The sequence below is a fragment of the Liolophura sinensis genome, chromosome 10 (assembly GCF_032854445.1).
Source record: "Liolophura sinensis isolate JHLJ2023 chromosome 10, CUHK_Ljap_v2, whole genome shotgun sequence".
Classification (NCBI taxonomy): Eukaryota; Metazoa; Mollusca; class Polyplacophora; order Chitonida; family Chitonidae; genus Liolophura; species Liolophura sinensis.
This window is the reverse complement of record NC_088304.1, coordinates 18,394,570-18,420,083: the sequence shown is the minus strand read 5'-3', so window position 1 is coordinate 18,420,083 and position 25,514 is coordinate 18,394,570. Positions and strand designations below refer to the sequence as shown.

The following is a 25,514-nucleotide window of genomic DNA, read 5'->3' as shown; positions in this document are numbered from 1 at the left end:
AACTATCAGATTCGTACCGATACTGGTTATAGCGTTAATGATTAGGAAGTTAATGAAAATGCCCATCATGATAATGCACTCAGTATAACGGCCATTATAATAAACACTTGATAATCCCGGGAGCAAATATGATGATATGAAATTTGATAATCTGATAATGAATTAGGTTCCACCAATCAGGATATACAACTGACTTAAACTATCTCACGGATGGTATGTATATAGTAATTGACTTGAAAAAGTAACATCATTGGCTACTGTCAACTGATGGGAGCTTAGTAGCTATTTTCCAGAAGACGTTAATCGAATGTATATGTAAATTTAGTTTTTGACATATAAATTAACAAACAAAGTGTCCTTTAGAATAATACACGTGTAAAATTGGTTAGCCAATTGTAGATCGTTAGGCTAAGGCTTCATGTTTTCATTTGTACTAATAAATGGTGACCAGCGCCATGACAGAGTGACGAACGTTACCGCCATCTTGTTACCGGGTGATATCTTCATCAGAGAAGCGGAGTAAGTCAAAGTATTTCAAAGAAATCTAAAAAAAAATGAGAGGAACACCACCAGTGTGTAAAAACATCATCATTTATCGGTATTTCAGTCACATACCGTGACTGTGGCTGTCCCAAAGAGGAAAAGAAGAAATTTCTGCACAGGAGACGATCGTTCAATAGAAAATTGATGTCATCATTATCTTCTTAGTATTATTATTATCATTATTACTTATTATTATTTTGTTTCCCGATATTCCGATATAACTTACGGGTCTTGTTAATCACAAACTGTATGCAAATAAGCTGTGATGAAACAACACAGTGAATCTGATTTGTTTGTTTGTTTGTTTGTTCGCTAGTGTTTTTGTGTGGCTCTTGATAGGGGTAGGTTGGCGTTATACATCGCTGTTAACATTCATCTTGGTCATATATCACGACGGAATATAAAGAAACAAGAGCCTTGTTGTTTACTTGTGGTACTTTTAATTGAATTTATTCATCCATTCTTGAAGCTATAAAATAGAAGTGTTGATCCTATTTATTTTAAGGCTTCAAATTAAGGCTTGTAGAAAACACCCATCTATATTCTTTAGTACGTTTAAACAATTACGCAGGGGTCATTATTGTCTTCAGTCTTTAACAAACTAGATGGGGAATGTTTATTACAACATTGATTTACACATAATAGCTATCTACATATATAATAACACGTTAAAAATTGAAGAAGTGAGAAACCACTACATCTTCGTCATTGTATGTGTTGAGATAATTGCAGACGGTCCCTAATCACGCCTAGCAACCGTTTTATTTTTTGGTGGCCCGCCAACATTTCTTAAGTTGTTGACGGTACGGGATGCAGCGAGCTCAGTGCTACAGCGCTAACCCTGGGATAACCTTCTCGTGCTAAGTCGATGGACTACGTGAAAGGGCTTCTCTCCACTAAGGTAGGGCTACACTGTACGTTATGCTGGCATCCATTCATATAGGTGGCCGATTATCACCACCCTATAAGAGATTGTGCAATCAAAGTTCCGAGCATTAACAGACAAACATTATTAATGTGTGAAATGATTAAATGTTGGCAGCCCATGTTGTTGTTGTTGTTCCTGACCCAGTCGTCTCCGCGTAAAATCTCATACAACTACGCAGTGGAAGGCTCGCCGTCAGGCGATAGTATTTCCACAGCTGGTTTAGACGCGCGTCATGATACTAGCTGAAGCATAGGAGACCTAATTTTCAGTAGCTGCGCAGAGGAACTACTGTCATTCATTCCAAACCATGGGAAGCAGACTGATCCCAGTCTTATGATGTTTGGAATGTACACAATCTTGCATTGAAGTCCTGATGTTACAAAATACTCATTTTACACACCTACCGTATATATGTGTGTACATATCACATCGTTTTTCTTATAGTAAGTTATATACACATGTACACGTAATATACATTTTGATGTTTAGACTTTTATCGCCTGCCAACTTTTCCTGCATGTCATTCTATTGGATAACTGTGCTATCCATATTCTGCAACATAGTATGAAAAAACGAAGTGGAAGCTAGAATCCACCGTGCTTAGCCATGTATCTGTCTAGAGTGGGATTCGATCCTTTGACCTCGTTGGTCAAAGCCATCTATCATAATTGGCCATAAGTGACCTTTGCCATAACTGACCAAATAGGTTGCAGGAATCCTCAAGGATGATAATACATTAAGTATTGAAATATTGCACAGCCCGCGTGAAGAATGTTTACGGTGTCTTCACATCAGATTATGAATTTTTAGTTTCGTCGAATAACTTCCCGTTGGCAGATAAACTTCCCTGCTCGTCAAAATGGCGATGACCGATGTCATGGAGGATGTGGATTACAAGGGCAGGAACTTCAACATGAACGAGGCTGTCGATCGCCACCCGCTCTGGATGACGGACAGCCATTATGTCTACCATCTCTGTTACGATGACGGCGGCCATCTTGTTTGTTCCAAAGATAAAAATGGTGATGCTGTCTGCTCACCCAGGTATGTATACATCTGTTGATTTTGAACTCATCAAAATGGCTTTTATATCTACGATATGTATGTCTGCAGTCTGAAACAAGGTATTCATAAAGAAGGATTATGTAGGCCTACATGGTTACTATATAATAACCGATGTTAAGCACATCAAATCTGGGCAAGTTCAAAGGAGAAGAAAATTTATATATCAATCAAATGCCATTGAAAAGGGTATGCATTTTCTCGCAGGTGCATGTCATAAAAATTCTAATATCTATCTCAGCAACCTGCGGATGGTCGTGGGTTTCCCCCAGGCTCTGCCCGGTTTCCTCCCACCATAATGCTGGCCGCCGTCGTATAAGTGAAATATTCCTGAGTACGGCGTAAAACACAAATAAAATAAAATAAATAAATAAATAAATCGAATATGTACCTCAAGTTGATAAAGTCAGCGCCAACATCCGCTGTGGGCGACTCCATTTTGCCTAAGAACTAGTCCCTGAAGTCCTCTGTGTTAGGAGGAGAATTGCCGTCGGAAACCGCCGAAGTGCAGTTCGTACGTTTCCGGTAGAACTCTTCTTCCCACAAGGTAGCGAACAGTACGACTCTCGTTGTGCTGAGAGGGAACACCCCCCTCCCTCCCCCCCCCCCCCCCCCAGCATAAATTACAGGGTGTTAAAGATGTAGGATGCCATGGACTCAGTGATTTATGCCAGCTTTGCCGTTTTCAAGCTTTACGAGTATGGGGAGGAAAAATTGCCAAATTATGCAGCAGGCACCACCAGATAGAAAAAAATGTGCTCTTTTCAGCGTATGCTTTTATTTTTTTTATTTTTTTCTTCTCCTTTAAAAGCGGAGAGATTTTCTCCACTGGTGCACAGAAACATTTAAAGACATTCTACTAAAGTGGACAAACGCCATTGCAAGCAAGTGAACTGTAACATAAGCATATCGTAAGCAGATGTAAAGCAGACTTTCTTATGCGTACCTGAGGTGCAAAACATGACTAGAAGCCTTTGCTTTGAGGTATATCTTTAGTAGATGTACAGTAAAGATCTCAGGACGTTCTGATATAAGCATATGTATGTCTCAAGTGTAAACCAAAAAAAGGACGATTACAAGCTTAATCATGTGCTTGGAGTGATATCTTTACCAAAGGTGACAAAGGTACAATAGCGACGTTGATTAGGACAAACCCACATGCAAGGCCTAAGGCATGTACCAGTATAACCGCATCCTCCACACCGGAAACAAAAGACACTGGTATTTGGCCAAGACTCAACAAACTCGTTTTTTGTGTCGGAGGTTTGGCGTGGTGATTTGTCTAACAGTTGCTCTCACGATACATTGTGTGCTATACGTTTGAAGCAGAGCGTTCCGGCAAATCTATAAATACACCATTTTCTGCATTCTTCGAGAGAAAGGATTGCGTTGGATAATTATGTTCTCTGCTCTCCAAGATGTCACGATTTAGATTTCCACAGATTTTCACTGATCACACGTAAACACAGTGAAGTTGGAAAACTAAAATTCACGCAGCTATGTCTGAATATATCATTCATAGTAAAACTGTAAATACCTATGCCAGGGATATGATATCATGTGGAGCAAAAGTCTGTTGAAATATATCAGTATTATAGTTAATGATCGTTTCCATATATCAACTCAAATGTAGGGTTGGCACCGGTAATTAAATTCCAATACAAAAAGCATTTATTATTTTTTTTAGCCTTTCAAAAGTATATAAATATCTTGAAAATGGTAGGAAAAGTGGAGGCATGTCATGACTGGAGTAACACCTGGACAATTCAATATCAAGTTGTCAAAATTTGCGAATTTTGTGCCCTTAAATTTTGTGACATACCAACTGGTGTAGGCCTATACCGCTGTCGTCGGTTTCTAGCGTACATTGTTCATTGTTATTTTCTTCTTGAGCGATTTATGCCAATGTATGTTGTTCGTAACGATGTCTATCCAGTAATGCCCGTGTATTGTGTTGCATCAGGTACTTGCTTCAAATGTGTATCTCCAAACTGGTGCGTGATCCGACAACCATACGGCGTGGACAGGTCCCCAAGCTGCCTACCAGCCTCTACCCCACTGTGCTGATGGAGGCGATTTTCCTGCGAGAGTTACAGGCCGTTACTTACCTGGTCTCCACCTGGCCGCTAGAGGTCTTCAATATCTACAATTGTCTGCCCTTGGAAGAGTACATAGACCCAGGTTACCTGACTGCACCGGTAGACGGCGCTGGTAGCATGTCCCTCGTGGACAGTATAATATTAGGCATTTTAACTCTAAGACCAGAGTCGAAGTTAAATGTCATTGATGTAACTGGATTCGAGACAGGTGAGAGCTCAGTGGACTCAAATATACAGTAAATGCCAAAATTCCATAAGTGTTTTAACTATAGCAACCCTATCCAGTAATGAACACTTAAATATCTTGATTTAAGGGGAGCTTTGTGGACCTTAACACCGTCCTTGACAGATGTATAGAAAAGAATCAGGGGTGAGGTGGGGCTAAGATATTGCTTTCTTAATAATTTAACTCCATTTTTGTTCGAGTATACAGGCGTGGGTTTCACAAAGTTTCCTGATTCTCCTTGAAAATTTGGGCTTAAGTGTTAGCTATGTTAATGGAGTGCTGGGACAACAATTTAATGTCCTGCCGCAGAAATTTTTCTTTATGAATAAGTACAAGAGAACACGGTAGTGTCCGTTTTAGTTTGCACATGGCATTAAGGTACTTGTGGAATCGCTAAATAGTAATTTCCGTTTTGCTTCATCAGAACCATTAAGGTACTCGTGGAATCGACAAGTATATATCACTGTTTTACTTCACTTAAACCATTAACGTACTAGTCGAATCGCAAGTATTTACCATCGTTTTACGTCATCTCAGCCCATTATGGTACCTGTGGAATCGCTAAGTATTTATCACCGTTTTACTTCACCAATGCCATTAAGTTAGTGGTGGAATCCGGCGATCAGTTAGTTTCCTGCCTAAGAAACTTTTCCTCTTGATAAAGCACCAGAGCTCAGATGTATGTCCGTTTTTCTTCACCCGTGTCATTGATCAGACCGGAAGGTTTGCCGTGAGTTATCCCGCCTGCCGATCCTGTGGATGAAGTATTCTGACAGACGGGCTGTCCGTATCCACGAAATGATCTCACAGACTATAGGTGAGCATTCTTCTTGTGATTTCTTGTTAATTTCATTCATGTCTTGGCACAAACTGAGACGCAAGCCATTCACGTCAGTGGAGACAACCACCAACCATAGCTTAGCGTTCTCTGCGGAGTTGAAGCCGTGCCTTTGCTAGCAGAACCAGATTGACTTTTTCTCACGCCAACTCCAGACCAAGTCGTAGCCAATTTCAGTCAAGTCATGTCCAGTAGTAGTTGACCACACTCGTCTACATGCTATTTAACTGTTGCTTTATATTGTGTGCAAGAACATTTCAGTACTAATGTATTTATTCATTTTTTTTATTTGATTGGTGTTTTACGCCGTACTCAAGAATATTTCACTTATACGACGGCTGCAGCATTATCGTGGGTGGAAACCGGGCAGAGGCCCACGACCATCCGCAGGTTGCTGGCAAGGCCTTCCCGCCGGAGAGGAAGCCAGCATGAGCTGGACTTTAACTCACAGCGACCGCATTGGTGAGAGACTCCTGGGTCATTACGCTGCGCTAGCGCGCCAACCAACTGAGCCACGGAGGCCCTTTTCAGTACTAATAGACAGTGTGATTTTTTTTCAACTGCTGCAAATATTCCAGATATGTAACATTATCAGTTTATGACACTGGGTAACATTTGATCAACGAAAAGTTGGTAACACCATGTAGATGTATGTCAGGCCAACAGGTTGAGCAATATATCACTAATATATTTATCTCACCACAAGAGTTAGGCTTAATCATATGCAATATTCGACCAATAAATTTCTTGTAAATTGATAATGACATAAAGGCCGTATGTCAGATTCCACATGTATATAAATCGCTAATAAATAGTAACCGGATGTAATTCAGATACGACCCACGGGTTTTCTTGTTTTCGTTTCAGACATTTCCCTAGACAAAGTCCAGCGTACATCAATCGTATTGGATGTATCTACTCCAGCATGGACATTTACATCAAACATGGTAGTCAAATAGGTAGGTCGCTAGATTTTCACACTGTGTTGCAATAACTGATTATTTGTTGTTTTTGTTTTAGATGGGTATTTTTATTGTTATATACTCGTCGTAAATTATATCTGAAGATATCTTTAAAGTAATCTGCCCGAGACCATTTGAAAAGCTCCTATATATGACAATGTATAATTTACTGGCTGCAAAATTTTCTAAAATTTATAAATCTTATAAAACTTATAAATCAAACTTTTGAGTTTGAATATATTGGCTTAGGGTCCCAACACCAAAAGGCCCATTTGTGCTGAAATTGCGTTTTTTAAATGACTGAAAAAAATTTCTAATAAAGGCTCGGTATGAATTTCGTCTTTTTTCTGTATTTGGCATTTGTCCCATGAATAGAATATTAATCAACCCTTGGCCTGTGGTGTGGCGTGTTCGAATCCATCTGGTGAGGCGCAGTGCTTTTCGACGGGTTCCACTAATAAACCGCACTGCCAAAATATGAGTCAAACATTCGCGAGAAAGGCGTTTATCTTGAGTCAAATGAATAAACAAATAAATGTCCATCTCCTTCTTGACAGGTCCCATCACAGTGATGTGGGATTGTAAGATTACCCTAGACGACGTGCCTATTGGCCTAGCCTTGCAACATTACAGCCCCTTCCGGTTTGTCTGCCGGAAGTTGTGGTCCCAGCCAATCGCAGAAATCGTCCTTCCGTTCAGAGCTCTTCCACAACTCCTGGATCCCCGGGTACGGTGCTATACTTAGCTGAAACATCTATCATTACCACTAGGCAATGAGGTTTACAGCGTACCGCACTCAAGACCACACACCGTGGACCAGTTAGGTCACCTGAGTACAGGTCTAAGAGAGGGGTTTCATGAAGAGCACTAGGCTGCGTAAACTCTTAACTGCCATGTTGTGGAGATATGACGAGCACTTGATTATACGTACAAAATAGTTCAGATAAACACGATCAGGAGCCGGTCATGACCACATGACTGTAACAAAAATAAACAGACTGTCCTAAGAATCGGTAGTGTTACGAACAAGTCGGATGAAACACTGGCAAAAGTATAGAGGCGTGATGAACAAATCAAACGAAAAAAACTAACAACATGGAAACGTGACGAACAATTCGGACGAAACACTGACAAAGCCAGAAACCAAAACCATGTGGCGAACAAAATCAAACGAAACATTAGCAAAACTGGAAGCGTGACGAACAAACCAGACGAAACAAAGGCAAAACTGGGAGCGTGACGAACAAAATCACACGAAACGTTAGCTACACTTTTAAGCCTGTGGAACAAATGTAACGAAGCAATGGGGCAAGACTGGAAGGGTTAATCAGACGAACCACTGGCAAAACAGGAAGCGTGACGAAGAAATCAGACGAAACATTGACAAAACTGGAAACGTTACGGACAAATCAGACGAAACATTGACAAAACTGGAAACGTTACGGACAAATCAGACGAAACATTGACAAAACTGGAAACGTTACGGACAAATCAGACGAAACATCGGCAAAACTGGATGCGTGACGAACAAAACCGGCGAAGACTCCTGCCTATCAGAAGCCGAATGTAAAAAGACCATTTTTATCAGCGTAAACCTGCTCAATCAGTTGTTTTTAACTGTGATTCTTCTGATTGTTCGACATTCTTGAATTAGCAGTAAATAAATCATCTTTAATTAGCTACAAGATCAAAAAGGCGGATTGGAATAAGTAATCCAGTAATCATGTCTACAGGTCTGTTTTTATCGACAGCTGTCACCCTCGTGGACAACATGATTAATGCTGTGGGTATACAGGAAACACTGTCAGTCAGCATCATCAGTCTATGTCAAAATATTTACTTTGGATGTTTGTTTGAACTACAAGCTGCAAATGGTCGATGCCTGAAACTGAGTAATACACTTAGACTGTTTTCACGTAAATGCGTGTATACAGGCAAACAGATACACCCAGCAAGTGAGGCGATGATCAGCCGATTATTTGTGTTCTGTATAATAGCCATTAGTACATTCCTGTAATCGTAGCACGCCCGAAAGACATGTAAATGCGTTGTCTATTCTCTCTCGGCGATAACAAAAGGTCTGACAGAATGGTGGCTTTGTTTGGGTAATGTTTGTAATAAACCTTGACAATCTTGTGCAAACAAAGAAACGAGTTTCGCAGAGCTGTACGAACCATTAGGATTTTTTTTGTCTCTTTGTGTCGTGTAAATCAGCCAAGTCATGAAGTTTTTCAAGTATGTATGATTGGTATTTTACGTCTTAGTTAAGTTTTTAGTCGTAAGAGGACGAGGAGTCATTAGGTGCCTGTTTGATCATATTCTTTGTCTACATTTGACCATACCGCAAAAGTGCTACCGCCACTGAAGGGTCATACTGAAGACACCAGACCAAGCCTGTCACATTATACTGGCCATCTAGTCATGTTTCCTTGCTCTAACCCCTCAGCGCTGAGTGCCAAGCGAGACAGCAACAAGCAACAATTTTAACGTCTTTAGTATGACCCGACCTGGGTTTGATCCGAGGTCTTCCGATGTCGACTTTTACAAGAGCACTAAGAGCACTAAGAGCACAGAAACAGAAACTACTTTAACTGTGGACATCTGATAGCTGATCGAGGAGAGAACAGACAAGTTGGTTCCGGTTCATTATGTTCATCGGCTTGTATTCTTTCAATTTTTTATGTAAATACAGATCAGGGGCCACTTTCACAAAACTTCGTCAGTTATATTACTCGTAACTTTATTCATAAACACGTTGTCTGGGTTATAGTGCCATTTAAGGCGACGCCATTTACCAGAAAAGTTACGGAAAATTGCTTTATGAAGATTTGTAAAAATGGCCCATGATTGGCGCCTACGATTGTCGTAACTTACATGTGAAGATAAGTAATATAATTTAAGCAGGACATATACAGGCGTAGAGACTTAAATGCCCTTTCCACTTGCGCTATTCTTCTTTTCTATGCAAAACCAGTTGTTGTTTTCTACTGACAGTTGCATTGTCTGACCTGACAATTAATTTTAGGTGGATGAATGTTATAATATGTTTTAAAGCGCCAAGAAATACTCAAAAAGATCCTAACGAACCATTTAGGAACACGTGGAAAACAATGCAAGTCTGTTTCCCTTTTAAACCAAGGGTCCATGAAAAGGAAAAAAATAAAATCCATCACTTCAGGCGACTATGTTGGAGATTTTTGGTAAAAATATATCAGTGCAAATCCAAACAAATTTACCTATTATTTTAGAACGGTCCAAATCGTTACCTTTCAAAAAAATATGGGTCTCACCTGTGTGCGTGTTACCGTTCAAAGTGCATGAGTAGTAAAGTTTGTCAAATTTATAATGCTAGTCGTTTTAAGAATCATTTTAACACTATAATTAGTACATTTACGTGTGTAATATTTTCGGAAAATCAATACTTCTAAAATAGACTTTTGATCGCCGAATACGGATTTTTTGCTAAAAGAAATCTCCAGAATGTCCTCTTAAATGTCAATCTGGGAGACACTAGTAAGAAATAACATCATGCTTGATTAGCTGTTTCGGTTTTACCTTTCAGAAAATCACTCACGTGGAATTTGAAGATCAGGAATTGTGTTACGATTTGAGTAAGTTCGATTCTCTCTTAGAATGTCTGCTCCTTTTGCCGAATATGATGGCCATCAGCCTGCCGAATACAGTCCACGTGGATGTCCACGAGAACGCGGCCTACGAGCTCAACCTCACCCTCAAGAGCCTCGCCAACTTACAGAAGCTCAACTTGTCCTCGTGCAACCTCAAAGACAACCTTGCCCTGCTCCTGTTTGATCTCGATATTTCATTGGTCTATTTGAATCTACGCGACTGTCGGCTCAGCCAATCGGATCTAGAGTTTCTGCTGCAATGGCCGTCGTCGAGTTGTCTGATGGAATTGAACTTGAGCCGAAACAATCTGAAGTATCTCTCGGGGACGTGTCTTAGCTTGCTGGACGCCATGCGCCAGCTTGTATGTTTCTCTGTGTCTTATTGCAGCTTTAGCCCAACAGCCCTTCGACAGATCGTCCAGAAGTGTCAGGAATGTGAAGACCTAAAGGTTCTGTGCATCAAGAGCTTCACTCCACCACCCCTTGGGGACATTCGGGACATCTTGGAGGACTGCGCCGCTATTCCTAAGCTTCAGAAATGCGCGATACTGCCCGAGGCTTACGCGTTCCCCGGGGGTGATGATTACACGCGGACGGTGAACCGGGAGAGACTGGCCAGCCTGTGTTCCCACTTCCTCATCCACCAACAGCGCCATGACATAGAGGTCGAATGATCACTCAACTGCGTCCGAGTGCGTGTTTTCACTGTCGTGCATAATATTGAGGACGAATTATCAGTCCCGCTTATGTGCGATGCGTGTTTTCCTATTGCGTATGAAATCGCGTACGAATGTTTGGTCCTCCTTACGTCCAGGTGCGTGTTTTTACTATCGCATATGACACTGAGGACGAATGGTCAGTCCCCTTGCGTTAGAGCGCATGTTTTTACTGTCTCGCATGGCATTGACTCCACAACTTCGATGTCGAATGAGCAGTCCACTTTGCGCCAGGCTGCGTGTTTTTATCGATACGACATCGATGACGAGTAATCAGTTGGCTTTGCGTCCGACTACGTTTTGTAACATAGAACATTTTGTAACATAGGACGTTTTGTAGTATAGGACACAATGTCGAGTCACCTGCAGAACAGTCTTGAAACCCTCAGCACTGTTTAAGGCACATTGTTGGTTCAGCTATATGCCGTCGCGAACAACCAGTTTAATATATGGAACCCTTTTTCTGCGATGGAATGAACACTCGACTGAGTATAGGGCACTTTTTGGTTCCGTTTAACGACAGCAATGGAATGAACACCCCAGTCTGTACTTTCCCCTCTGTATTAGCCTGTAGCTGATACAGTCACCAGTATACCAGAATATCCATCTGGATTGTGTTGCTGTCCATTTTTAAGTTCCAAGTCGACGTCATAAAATCTCCATGTCACATAAACCTAAAAAAAAACTGCTCATCAGCATGTAATGGAGATGTAATTTGCAAGTGTAAGCAGTTGAAGGTTGCTCTCGAATCCTGTTGTGATCGAATATAAAGCATTTGCTCTAAAACTAACAAGGTGAGAATAACAAACAATGAATATAACTCAGGTGTCATATCGACATTTGCTGATCTGTGTTCACGTGGACATAGGATGACACTGCCAAATGGAATACCGCGGGATGGATCCCATGTAAATCCATGAAGGCACTACAAACTGGTAAATCTATGAAGGCACAATGACTAGCTAAATCGACGAAGCCAGTAGGATCCGGTAAATCCATGAAGACATCGTGAACTGGTAAATGCATGCAAACACCGCGTGAACTAGTAAATGCATGAAGGCACTGGGAAATGATAAATCCATGACGGCACTGTAAACTGGTAAATCCAAGAAGCCAATGGGAACTTTGCGTGAAGGAAGTCCGAACTTTTCACTCCATACCTTAAAATCTGTTTTGAACTTTCCCGCTCAAATCCATGAAGGCGCTGTAAATGTTCCGTTCTAAACAATCGAAGGTACTATGAGCGTTTTGCCCTGAACCGGAGAAACTATACTATGAACCTTCCGCCCATTTACCAACGAGCCAACTTTCTGTTTCATACCCATTATTTAACTGGAAAATCCATGAGAGCACTATGAAGCTCCCCTGCCTTTCCCCAAGAGGCTACTGTGAATTTTCCGTAAAGGCAGTCGGAACTTTCCACTGCATTCCCGACAAGCTGTGAACTTTCCGGCCTGTACCCAAATAGGCTGTGCAAAAAGTTCCGTCCTAAAACCTTGAATGTACTGCGAACTTTCCATCCATTTACCAACGAGTTAGTTTAACTTTTTGGTGCTATACTGATGAAGTCACTTTGAACTGGTAAATTTTCGAGGGCACTATGAAGACTCCGTCCATTTTTCCACCAGTCTGTTTTGAACTGTCCACCCTATACACACGAAGATATTGCGAAACTGGAAATCTATAAAGACACTGCGAACCTTCCAGTCGTTTGCGTTTGAATCTACTGTGACTTTTTTGTCCTAACCACAGCACAGCGAACTCATAAGTCCATAAAGAAATGGTGAACATTGTGTGATAATCCCAGGAAGAGACCGGGAACTCTTAGATCCATGAGGACGCTGTGTTTCCGTCCCAACCAAAGAAGTTACTGTAAACTTACCATCTGAAACTCAAAAAGGCACATTGAACTCGTGAATCCGACGCAGGTAAAGTAAACTTTCGGTCCTTTTTCCCGAGAAGCCACTGTGAACGTTTCGCTCTATTTCCTGTAAGACGCAGAACTTTCCAGAAATCCCCACATCCCGACCAACAAAAACTGTTAACTCCCCAAGTAAATATGGATTGGCAATTCCATAAAGACACTGCCAGCTTTCAGTATACTTTATCAAATGAAACACGTGCACAGAGGAATGGATTCTTTTACTCTCCACGATGTAGTGTTTTACATTGTTTAGACTTGGGAAAAGCACGAAGCATGCATTGCAATGTGGAATCCGTTATTTGTTATCTGTTCCTTTGTAGTTCGTTTTAAAGCGTTGGATTTACACTTGCAAACAGATTCGCCATATCACTGCCAATAGTTTTCCCCTGATTGCGGACTTTTCAATACCAAAATATATTTATTTATTTATTTATTTTATTGGTATTTTACGCCGTACTCGAGAATATTTCACATAATCGACGACGGCCAGCATTATGGTGTGAGATAACCGGGCAGAGCCAGGGGTAAACCCACGACCATCCGCAGGTTGCTGCAGGCCTTCCCATGTACGGGACTATAAATCAGCGATCGCATTGGTGAGAGGCTATTGGGTCATACTAGAATATAATATACATATTTATATATAGAATGAAAAATCAAATGAGTCCTCAACTGTCTACATCTTTGTATCCTGACTGCAGTGTCGCCTTGTTCTTATCAAGGACATATATATTTATATAAATATGTATACTGTATATATATATATAGTAAGTATATCTTGTTATCCCCATACGACCCGCCCCTTTTACATATTTTGTATATTTCAAAACGTTGATATGGATATATCCATTTTATTTTGCTGTTTTTTTGGTTTATAATATTTGAGAATTTGAATGATTTTTGTTATTTGTTTGTATGGTTTATTCATATACCTTACCACACTGTGCTGTCAAATACCCCGTCAGATACGAGCATAGTCATTTTGTTTATTGTGCCTCTTTAACTTATTATCTTACCTGGTCCCTTTGCATAGTTTTCATTTTGTTCTTTGTTGAATGATTTGATAACACAACATCTGCAGTAATTCTAGATTACTGGCAGTCTAATAATTTCGAGGTAACTTCACTGCATTTTTCTTTTTACTTAATTTTTCTTAAACCACGTTGATGAGTCACGTGTAAGTTGTTACTATTTAAACATTTACATGAACAATTAGAGTAAAATCCTGACAGGTAAAGAGATACGAGGCCGGATTTCACCGATTACGTGTGCCCATTGGCTGACTATCACACTTTCGCTGCTCTGATTTTACTCTATACCGTGCAAGACTTTTGTATTCGAAATTGGCGAGGTTTACAATATAATACTGTTTTACAGGCTATGACAACGGTAGTAGTTTACTGCGGTCAAAAAGTGTCGGATTGGGGAGGAGGCGGAGAGGGAATCCCCTATGTATACTGTACTGTACGATACGATACTATGCTATACTATACTATACTGTAATGTACTGTGCTGTACTGTACTGTACTATACTATACTATACTATACAGTATACTGTACTATACTGTACTGTACTACTATACTATACTATACTACATCTATACTATACTATACTACATCTATACTATATTATACTGTACTATACTATACTATACTATACTATGGTATTCTGTTCAATACTATGGTATACTATAGTGTGCTGTGCCGTACTGTACTGCACTGCACTGTTCTATACTATACTATACTATACTACACTATACTGTTAGGGCGCAGACTAAACGACACATGGGCTGCTGGATGGGTGAAACAAGTCGGCTTGAAGAATGTGGGATGACTGTTCAACGAGGAAGAGACATGATAGAGGGTGCTGTTTGTAGTGAATGTTTTATATACGATACCGGCATAAAAATTTTACCGATATCTACAAGCAGCAATATTCCAACGGCTACCGACCGATACATACAGGATCGTTTGCCCGTTCGGCAGAAACTGTTAACTCTTTATTCTTCACTTAGGATACACAAAGATGGTGAAAGAGTGTTTGTCACGTCAGCTGAAAAGGAAGTGTTCAGTGATTGCAAAGTACGAGAATACTAAAAGTAGAAATGAGAAATTCTTACTGTAGCAGTGGGGCATCTGAAAAGAAGAGAAAATAAATATCTTGATGAAGTTAGTGATGAATTATTGTTTAAATGTGCGAACAGTTACTCACTAAACGCAGGGTAGAGTTATTTTTCCTCCGTCGTTTTTGCTGCGATAGAGGTGGCGTTGCGACGGCGTCGTGTCGTTGAGTCCACGCTCTATGACATTGCATAGCATGGCATGGCATGGTGACATGACATGGCATGGTGTACAGTATATTTATTTATTTATTGGATTGGTGTTTTACGCCGTACTCAAGAAGTTTCACTTAAACGATAGCGGCCAGCATTATAGTGGGAGGAAACCGGGCAGAGCCTGGGGGAAACCCACGACCATCCGCAGGTTGCAGACAGACCTTCCCACGTCCGGCCGGAGAGGAAGCCAGCATGAGCTGGACTTGAACTCACAGCGACCGCATTGGGGAGGTGTGCAGTATAGTATAGTATACCATAGTAGAGTATAGTATAGTATACCACAGTATAGTATCGTATAGTATCATGCAGTACAGTATACGTAGGGATTCCCCCTCCTCCTCCTCCCAAATTTTACACGTTTTAACCGCAGTACACTACTAACGGTATATTGTATATACAAGAATATATAACAAGTATTCAAGTCTGTTAAAACAGTTGATTTTATAATTGCAACAATGGTAAATTAGGCCACGAATTTACATATAGAATTAAAATTGCATTAAAACTTGACACTTACTTATCTGTTCGGTTTAATCTATTTATGAATAACATAATGATATCCAGGGAAGATGAAACCAGTCTATCTCGAAAGTCTCACGTGTCTTTTAATATGACTGTTTTTGAGACATTACCAGTGTATATCTGACAAAGAATTACATGTATATACTCTATTTGAATTCAAAGATTCCAATGTACAAAATCCACCCATTGTTGTGTTCGCCTTTGTGCGTGTTAATATTCAGATGTATATTCAAGATATTACCATATATTTTGTTCATATATTATATGTTTTTAGAATGTCAAAGTGGTATTTTGTTTTGTATTTTTGTGGTTTTTTAAAGGGGGTGGGAGACGCTTGAACATTTAATAATGAAAGTCACGCGATACCTATTTCAGTTTTTCTATTCTTGGGAAAATATTTCTCCTTTTAGCGTAGTTGTAGAAGCTTGTTTGAAGTACGTTACTCAAGTTCGAGGGTTGTTTTGAGGTCTGTTAGAATAAAGAATTTTTAAATACTCTAAGACTCCTTTTATTTATAAATGGATAAAAACTGTATTATAATTTTTGGAGTATGTTAATGTGTCTTCACTATTAATGTTTGTTATTATTTTATTATTGTGGGGAAAAAATAAAAACTTTTGTTCAGTGTTCGCTGAATGAGACCAAGCGTATTTGACTATACTGATCAACGCAAGAGTTTACTATTTTGTATCTGACACCCACGGAATTTACAAGACCTATTTTCTTAAAGCGAAAGCATACCCAAAAATAAGTAACCTCAGCTGAAGAACCACTCAGAACTGTATCCGAAACTGGCCACTGTCTTTGCTTTTTGTGTGTATGTATAGGTGTTCGAGGCATTCCAATACTGGATTAAATAGCCGTTTGTGAGGCTCACAGCCCAAAATGGTCAAAAAATTTAGCCTTCATTTCATTCAGTCAACTAGAGTTCAGGTGAGCACAACATATGCCCGAACAAATGCATTTGTTTGAAATGTATACAGTATTGTGGTGAGTAACTCCTGAGGGGGATCTTCATCGCAAGTGAACAAGGGTGTCCACTTCAACTCCAAACTTTATGCGGAAAACAGTTGGAATTCTAGCTCGGGCACGAAATCAGTTCTATTTATGTAGGAAAATGGTTGCTATGACAACCGCGAAAATGGACAGACATGAGTCGGGGCATATCGTCACCTGTCTATGTATTCGCCAAAAATTAAAATCGGCGTGGAAAACAGAGGAAGTGAGGGGTGGGGGGGGAGGGTTGGTTAAGGGGGGATGATGACCCGACACGAAAATCAAATCTATTTATATAGTATATATAAGAAAAATGGCTATCTAGTTACCATGACAACTGCAAAAATGGACACATGTGAGTCGCCATCTGTGTATCTATGTATCCACCAAAAATTAAAACTCTTTGTGGAAAACTATTGGAGTTACAGCCCAGACATGAAATTATATCATTTATATAGTATACATTGGCAAATGGTAATCTGGTAACCATGACAGCTGTGGAAATTGTAACAAATGTGAGTCGCGGCACATTATCATCTGTGGATGTAGGTATCCACCAAAAATTAAAACTACGCAGAAAAGTGTTGGAGTTAGAGATCGGACACGAATACGGACGGACGGACAGAAGGACAAAGTCGCTTTAGCATGCTAATGGTGGGGGAGTATAAAAATGTATCTGAAAAGTAAAGGTAAATTTGGATATCTTTCCACCTTTCTACTTGCTCTTAAGGTATTCTTTCACTTTACTAATTATGCAAGACCAAAAGTTCGTTATGTACTGAAGAAATATGAGGTGGTATCAAGAGTTGTCTCCACTTATTTCACTCTTAGAGAAGCCAGTTTGATTTGAGTGCTGTATGTTCTAACTGGAATCCTGTTCAAGCTATATTTTGAAAAGAAACATTGACACGGAACAAGTCAAACTGTTTACCATTGAAAGAATCATGCACGGGGATTTTATGGTACAATACGTCCAAATCACAGCTTAGATAACGATTTGGTTCAGTCTCAGCTTCGAACTGAGTACATGTAGGCCTACGTACATGTCTATATGTATGTATTCTTGGGGTTTACGTCGTACTTAACAATCTTTCAGTCATATGAAAATGAGGAGTCATTAGGTGTGTGTTCATGTACTTGGTATTACTGTGCTGCCGGTAGACCTACCCAAGTGTCATTCCGAAGACACCAGACATGACATCCCAACCAGTCACATTACACTGACACCGGGCAAACCAGTCCCGCTTCCTTGCTCGAACGTATCAACACTGAGCAAGGCAGCAAGTGCCATTATTAAAGTCTTTGGTATGGCCCGACCCAGGTTTGATCCCTTAACTCCTGATGTCGAGACGGAAGCTCTCTAACCATTAGCCCAGCGAAGCTGTCCCTTGAACTTAGTATTTGCTAATATCCTACTCTCGCTATTCCTAGTGATAACAAACAATAAACGACACTCGGATAATCGTAAACTCACGCAGCATGAAGACAACTTGTCTTCCACCATTATGGTGTTCATATCTGTCAAGCGTGAGAAAGTTGGTCAGTATTTGTCAAGAATCGGTGGTTTACTCTGAGCACTGCGGTTTCCTTTGCCCTGCCAGTGATCGCATAGGTAAAAATTTTTGAGACTGAACAACAATCACCAAAAGCATCATTCAGCAGCCAATTTACGTTACCGGTACTACACTACGATAGTCCAAAGCCAAGCTGGACATTCCTACCGTCACGCCCAGCTTCGGTTATATAGACTTCCACGCTGAAAAAAAGACAGCTCGAACACTACCTCATTTTTGCTATTCAACGATTCCCTAAAACGCCCGAAATGTAATATGTCAAAGCCAGCATTGGTAAACCATCTTTCAACAGTACTACAGCCGTTTACATTTTCAAATCAACGTCTACCATCTTTGGATTTTTTTTCCAACTTCAGGCAAGGTGATGGACTGCGAAAATTTTGTCCTACCCAACAACCGCTTCAAGAAATGCATGCCCTGTGTAATCAGAATGTTGGGTGGGATAAAAGTTTTAGTTTTTTTTTTAGTGAAATTATCTGCATGGAAGTCTATGGGCCCGATCGATGAGCATGTCAGCACGAGCTGGACTTGAACCCACAGCAACAACATTGGTTATATCTTCTTGAGTCATTGTGCTGGTACCCCCACCTCCCCTCCCCCATTATGTACCTTTATCCCTTCATTTTCCTGACAAGGCCTCCACATTTAAAGTTTAGAAGCCTTTGTCACAGTGAACCTGAATTTGAAATACCAAAAATGAAAAAATTAACAAAGGCCTTGATAAATTAAAACACACACATTTATTTATTTTTTCTTTCTTTTAAATACCGGTATCTATCATAATAAATACAAACATTACTATGTGACATCTTTATTGGAAGAAAAAGTGTATTTACATGCAATGAACGTATTTTAAACATGTACACATATCAGCTTACAGTTTGACCTACAGTGGGATGGTCTGGCATGGGGTAACACTATGTCCTCATATCTTCTTGTATTTAAATATTCTATGAACACACCATGCACATCAAAACCATGCCAGTGCAGTGTAGTACCTTAATATAGATCAGTTTCATTAAACCATGATCAGATTCTAAATATTTTTTTCTAATATCTGTCAAGTGTTACATGAACTGCATTGGGATTGTGAATACACCTGTGCAAATCATATTCATGTCACTTTAGGAAGCCGTATTTCCAGTCGTACATTTCAAATTAAAAGCAGTTTTTGGCAAACACTTTTAAACATCACAAAATGCATCCATCTATTTATTAATTTATTTCATTAACTCTAGTCACCACATTCACTCCTTGAGATACTTGTGTAATAGATTCAGTTAAACGGTCAGACTGCTGCATGCAATAATAAAAAAATGTGATCACTACATGCATATGGGTTCACAGGATGTATTCATGTATTAGGCTATTGACTTACAGAATGAATGATGAGCAAATATTACCAGTACGAGGTGCAAAACTGATGAGAATAATGGTTCAACTGATGAAAACTGCACGAACAGGTAGTTATAAAATATGCAGGCCCTAATAGCCAAGGTGTTTTTAATGATGTCACATCACACAATATATGTGTCCATGGAATTGCACGTCCTGGGCAGCATGCAGGACTAACAAAAAATCCCAAAGTGCTGATTTCAATACCTCTGGCAAGCAAGAAAAATATCAGTTTTTTAAATAAGGCGGTCATCTGAGAAACAGACTGTCATTGAAAGCTCTACCTAGAAATACATATATTTATTATAGCTGTACATACAATGTATATTTACAATACAAAAAAAAAAACCAAAAAGACATAGTTTGGTCAATTCTCTATACATTCTTGTTCATGGATAACACAGGTGAGGATAAAAGCTAAGCATGTCACCAAAACTTCCTTCAGCATACCTCATAATAAACTCTGTGTACACTCTACAGCATAACATTTCTTTCAACAGATCAAACAATAAATACAAAATTTCTGGACATTCACCCAAAAGTAAGAAAACCCAAGCAGAGGGTTCATACCATCCAGGTAAACCATTCATTCCCATTCACCTAGGCCTGCAAACATATACACCTTGTAACACTGCTCATCCTTAACGAACTTCCCATATACTTACATACAAATCAACCATCAACATTCTCAACATGTTAAAATCCATGTACACTACTGATATACTGGTTAACAGTTGTCAGTTTCAGTGCTGGGAATAATCTAAAACTATCATACAAATACATGAAATGTCATCAGTATATATATATATATATATGCGGCCAGGCACACAACGCATTTAAATATGCTTAACATATCAATGTTGTGAATAACATACGTGTACTTGCAAATGGGATGCACAGCAATGCACCATCTACATATACATTCAGTTAATCTAGACACTAACAAATGCCCGTACAACCATTGCTTATCTTCTGGTTGTACATTTGTACCTGTGTACTACAACAACACTGCACATGTACACGGCACTATCATGACTACAACACACATATACACAGTGCTCACACATGTACAACCTGACTTGTACCTCGCTTAAAACCACACATGCACAGCATATTCATGGAACTGGAAAACAAATGTGTAGGTTTATCTACCTGTACATTTACATGCAGCTTATGGAAATAAGCCACAAGCCAGTCAGCAATGCAAATATATATATATATATATATATATATATATATATATATATATATATATATATATATATATTAATTAACAGACTAGTAATATTAACATGGTCTTAAAAAAAAAAAAAAAAAAAAAATAACAAAGAAAAACAAGACTGTGAAAATCATTTTGGTACATGTTTGGGTAGATGTGACACATGACATACCTGATTTATGTACATACACGTATGTGGAGTGCCTATAGTAGTACTGTGTACCCTGTAAAGCACATGTCTGTATAACATAAGCACAGTATACAGCGTAGAACTGAACAACTTTATGTGTTCACTCTCAGCACTGGGTACATGACGAACATGAAATTGCACATATTGACTGGAATTACAAAATCATCCACCGGCAATCATTCACAAAACACACATCACGTTCATAATCTAGTTGTACTTATATTCACTGTATTGCAACAGATATGCTTGACTTCATTTCATTACAATGTCTATAACTGGTGGCAAAACAATGCACAGAATTTTTTCTATCTTTAAAAAATGCAAAATATACACATGTTTAAAAAAAAAAAGTTAACATAACTGAAACTAAGATGAGGTAAGGTGTGTAAATTCATTCTAGTGAATTTAAATAAATAGTGCACAAGTGAAACATGACACCAATAACCGATTCACACCTTTCAGACTTGGGACTAATTAATGTATATACTAACAAGTATAAATTGACATTACCACTTTCCTTTACCCTTCTAATGATCCCTCTTCAGAAACAGTCATGTCCCGAAGTGAAAATGCAATTTGAAACATCACAAGTGGCATCGCGCGGAAGAAGGGACAAACAAGCTAGTCATATGGGTTATTATTTAATAAGCTCAGAAAGTTCTGAAGCTAAATGTATATAAATGAGGCTGACCAGAAAATTTTGGGCAAGGATGTCAGCACTGTACTGGCTGTACACAAAACAGTGTTTAATTGTCACAAATACTTGACAGGTCTCTTAACAAACATGTCTCAATGTCTGTATGCCTCAATGTCTGTATGCCTCAACGTCTGCATTCCTCAATGTCTTTATTTCTCAATGTCTGTATACCGTCAAGGAATGTTTCTCTGTCCTCATCATACTTGTAATTTGTTGCATCACCTGCACGAGATTCATCCTTGATATTACATGTATGTGTTATTACCTTGTTTATTACACGAACAATGCACAGCATATGGAGAACGAGCAAACCATTAGGTCTGTACAGCGACTGTGTACTAATAGCTACATGTATCCTTAGCTAAACACCGGAACATAAAACTTGAGGTCAGTAGACAAGACTGCAGCAGCTGAGTACTTCTTCTGATATATTCTAAATGTTTTGCCTTTTTTTTGTCTGGGATATCTTTCTTTTATCATGATATCTTAAGGTGTTACTGCCTCTATAAAGAGATAATGATGACATTTTGTCTCCATCGTGATGTGATATCCTCACTGTTTGTCTTCATTATTAAGCGATATCCACATTGTTCATGTCATCATCATCGAATGATGACGATATCTGTGCTGATTGTCTTTAAAGTCATGTGATAATTGTTATTGTTGTCATTACAAGGTCATGGTGACATCCATATTTTTTCTCTCTGTTTTTTGTCCTCATCATTACTTGCTATTAGTATCATGCACGTCTTCATCATTCAACATGATAACCACAGGACAACTGAATTCATTACAATGTGGTAAGACAGAAGTGCATACAATGGTACATGTAAATCATACTTTAACAATGAAGGCTTGAGATCAATTTAGAATTCAGAACAAACCAAACATACTTGTACATTCTAAATGTATAGAAAAATCAAATGTATGCATTTATCACTTGTACACCCATGCAAACTAAATGCAAGTGTCCATGATCACTGACAACAATCGATTCCATAGCTCACAAATGGACCAAACCATCATAGAGATAGGGGTGACCTGGAGTTCCTGATTGTGCTAAATGTATTAATCACTATTACATGTAACTCATATAGATCTGTATACGCAGTTCAAGCTCCATAAATTACACTCTTTACACAACATGCATATTAAACGCAGGCGATAATAAAGCAGACGGTGCATTGCATTGGCAGTCAATAAATAAGTACAGATGAAAATACAGTGAATTGTGTGACAGCAATGTGGTAATCCTAACTAAACAACACCTGTGAGAACAAAGCCTTGTAATTACCTGAATGATCGGTGGGTGAACAGGTGTGATAACACAATACAGTCTCAGAACAACCATGCATCAATCACTACTGATGCAACAGCATTACATGAACAGGTAAACTCCACAGCACATTTTCATATATCTCAATATGAAGATCTGGACTGGGCAGGAATGATAACATGTTTAACAGCCTGTGCCCAGCACTCCACAGCACGTTCTTGTCTGCACAAGTCACTTTCAGCTACTAATGCCCTAAAACGAGCCGTATAGCCATTCTCTGGTTTTCCAGCCACGACACTGGCATAACCAATATCAAACCACATATTAAATATTTAACAACCTGTCACATTTCTTAACATAAAGGTTAAGATTTCTGTTGCGTTTCACTCGTACAGTCCTGTACTGAGACAGCAGCACTATCATAAACAATATCCTGTGCGTTCCTCTTCAGACACCAAGTGTCTTCACAAACCAATGTCTTCAGTCCTTGTTTCAAAAATGCACACCCATGTACTTTAACACATGTACATGTAGTTCTCAATTATTGGCTTCATACCAGTCTGTGCCATACACAAAGTGTAACTTTCCAGTCACACTACTCTATACGATTACTGCAGAGCCATCTAGCCTCTCAGTACTCCTGTGTCCAAGGCCAAGTCTCCTAAACACACCACACACTGTCCTGTTTCTTATCGATGATAGAATGATAATATGAAAGACAGAAGGTTTTCAACACGAACAGCATCCTCAAGGAGATACAGGAGTGCTGTAGTATGTCAGTGGTAGCATTTCACTTCACCCACATGTAACATAAACAATATACCACAAAGCTTGCAGTACACTGTTACGTTCCTCTTGGTGACACACAGCCATGTCCATCATTTTTTTTTTTCGAATATCATTCCACTGTGTACAGTCATGAGTGAAGTGTACTCATGACAGTAGAAGTCTTAAAAAACCCTCACTACAAGTGGGCCATTGATGATCCTTTGAAAAGCATAAAATGGCTTGAAATATACAAAGCTGTCTGTACATTGCTGTAGGGATTACCTCCCCTTGCCAAACTCTCCACATCCAAGTTATTGCTGGCTCCGAGTTCTTATAGGATAGGAGATGTTTCTGGAGATGACCTGCCATAGCTTGCCTATTTCCAGCCTTTCATACGCAACTGATTAGTTGAGATAAGCGAGAAGATACAACGGTGTAAAACACACACAAATTTTTCTGATGATATGTGCACACCACAAAACATCTTCCTAAGGCTGTCAGTCCTCTCTACCTACAGCTAGAGACTACCGAACTATGGTACTATGGTACACACCGCATTACACATGATCACAGTTATCAGTTGTGTGATCTGTTGTTAGGGGGTGTAGCTGAGGAGTGTACTCAGTCTCCGTGGGTGGAGCTCGAGCTACTAGGTCCCCTCATCAACTGTAGGCATCATAAGGATTCATGTTTCCCTGACCCTGTATGTTAAACAGTCTCTTCTCCACAGCTTCCCGATCTGAAACCACACAAATGTTCACCAATCACTATACTATGTTAATTGAGGATTAAAGACTTTGTCTTAAAGGAGAAGAAGATTTAAATATCAATCAAATACCATTGAAAAGAGTATGCTTTTCCTCGCATGTGCATGCCACAGAAAAAGGTCTAATATGTACCTCAAGTTGACAAACTATAAATGCAGTCAGTGCCAAAATCCGCTCTGGGCGACTCCATTTTGCCTAAGAACTAGTCCTGAAGTATTCTGTGTTAGGAGGAGAATTGCCATCAGAAACCGACAAAGTGCAGTTCGAACAGTTCTAGGAGAACTCTTCTTCCCAGAAGGTAGAGAACAGTACAGTTCGTTTTCCGCTTGACGCTCGGGAAACCGGAATGTTGGAGGTAGGTTCCGAGTGTACACGAACAAGCTGGCAGTTTTAACGACTCTCATCGGCTGAGAGGCAACACGCACCCAGCATAAACTACAGATCTACTAACATAAACTGTTAAAGATGGAGGACGTATGGGCGATTTATTCAGGCTTTACGTGTATGGTGAGGAAAAATGGCAAAATTATGCAGCAGGCACCAGATAGAAAAAAATGTGCTCTTTTCAGCCTATAATGTCATGTTTTTACGTTTTCTTCTCCTTTACACTTGTTGGTAAACGTTGACTTCCAACCTGATGCTATCAACCATGATGGTAATATTGCCTTATGTCATGCAAAGCCATACTGATTCAATGACAGTGGCATGATGTTAATGATTTTCTCGATCTTAGCATGATAAATAAAGCTATCACTTCAGCACTCAGCACACCTGTGTAACTTCTCTGTTGGATTACAATTTAGCCAGTCACCAGGGCTCGGTTTCATGAAGCTCACTTAGCTAAGTAAGG

General features: G+C 39.5%; 2 protein-coding genes across 2 annotated transcripts in view; one reads left to right on the top strand and one right to left on the bottom strand.

Moving 5' to 3' along the window:
• Positions 1 to 1,393: 1,393 nt before the first annotated feature.
• Positions 1,394 to 11,105, top strand: LOC135476657 (leucine-rich repeat-containing protein 14-like). Its single transcript, XM_064756758.1, is given in 8 exon segments — positions 1,394 to 1,444; positions 2,309 to 2,515; positions 4,497 to 4,840; positions 5,574 to 5,675; positions 6,564 to 6,584; positions 6,587 to 6,655; positions 7,216 to 7,385; positions 10,221 to 11,105. Coding segments are annotated over 7 exon segments (1,629 nt in total). The 5' UTR covers positions 1,394 to 1,444; positions 2,309 to 2,330; the 3' UTR covers positions 10,959 to 11,105.
• Positions 11,106 to 21,388: 10,283 nt separating this feature from the next.
• Positions 21,389 to 25,514, bottom strand: part of LOC135476949 (serine/threonine-protein kinase unc-51-like) — a 41,722-nt gene continuing 37,596 nt past the window's right edge. The window contains exon 28 of the mRNA XM_064757096.1: positions 21,389 to 24,636. Within this exon, the coding sequence (XP_064613166.1) occupies positions 24,560 to 24,636 (77 nt within the window). The 3' untranslated portion in view covers positions 21,389 to 24,559. The remainder of the gene's footprint in view (positions 24,637 to 25,514) is intronic.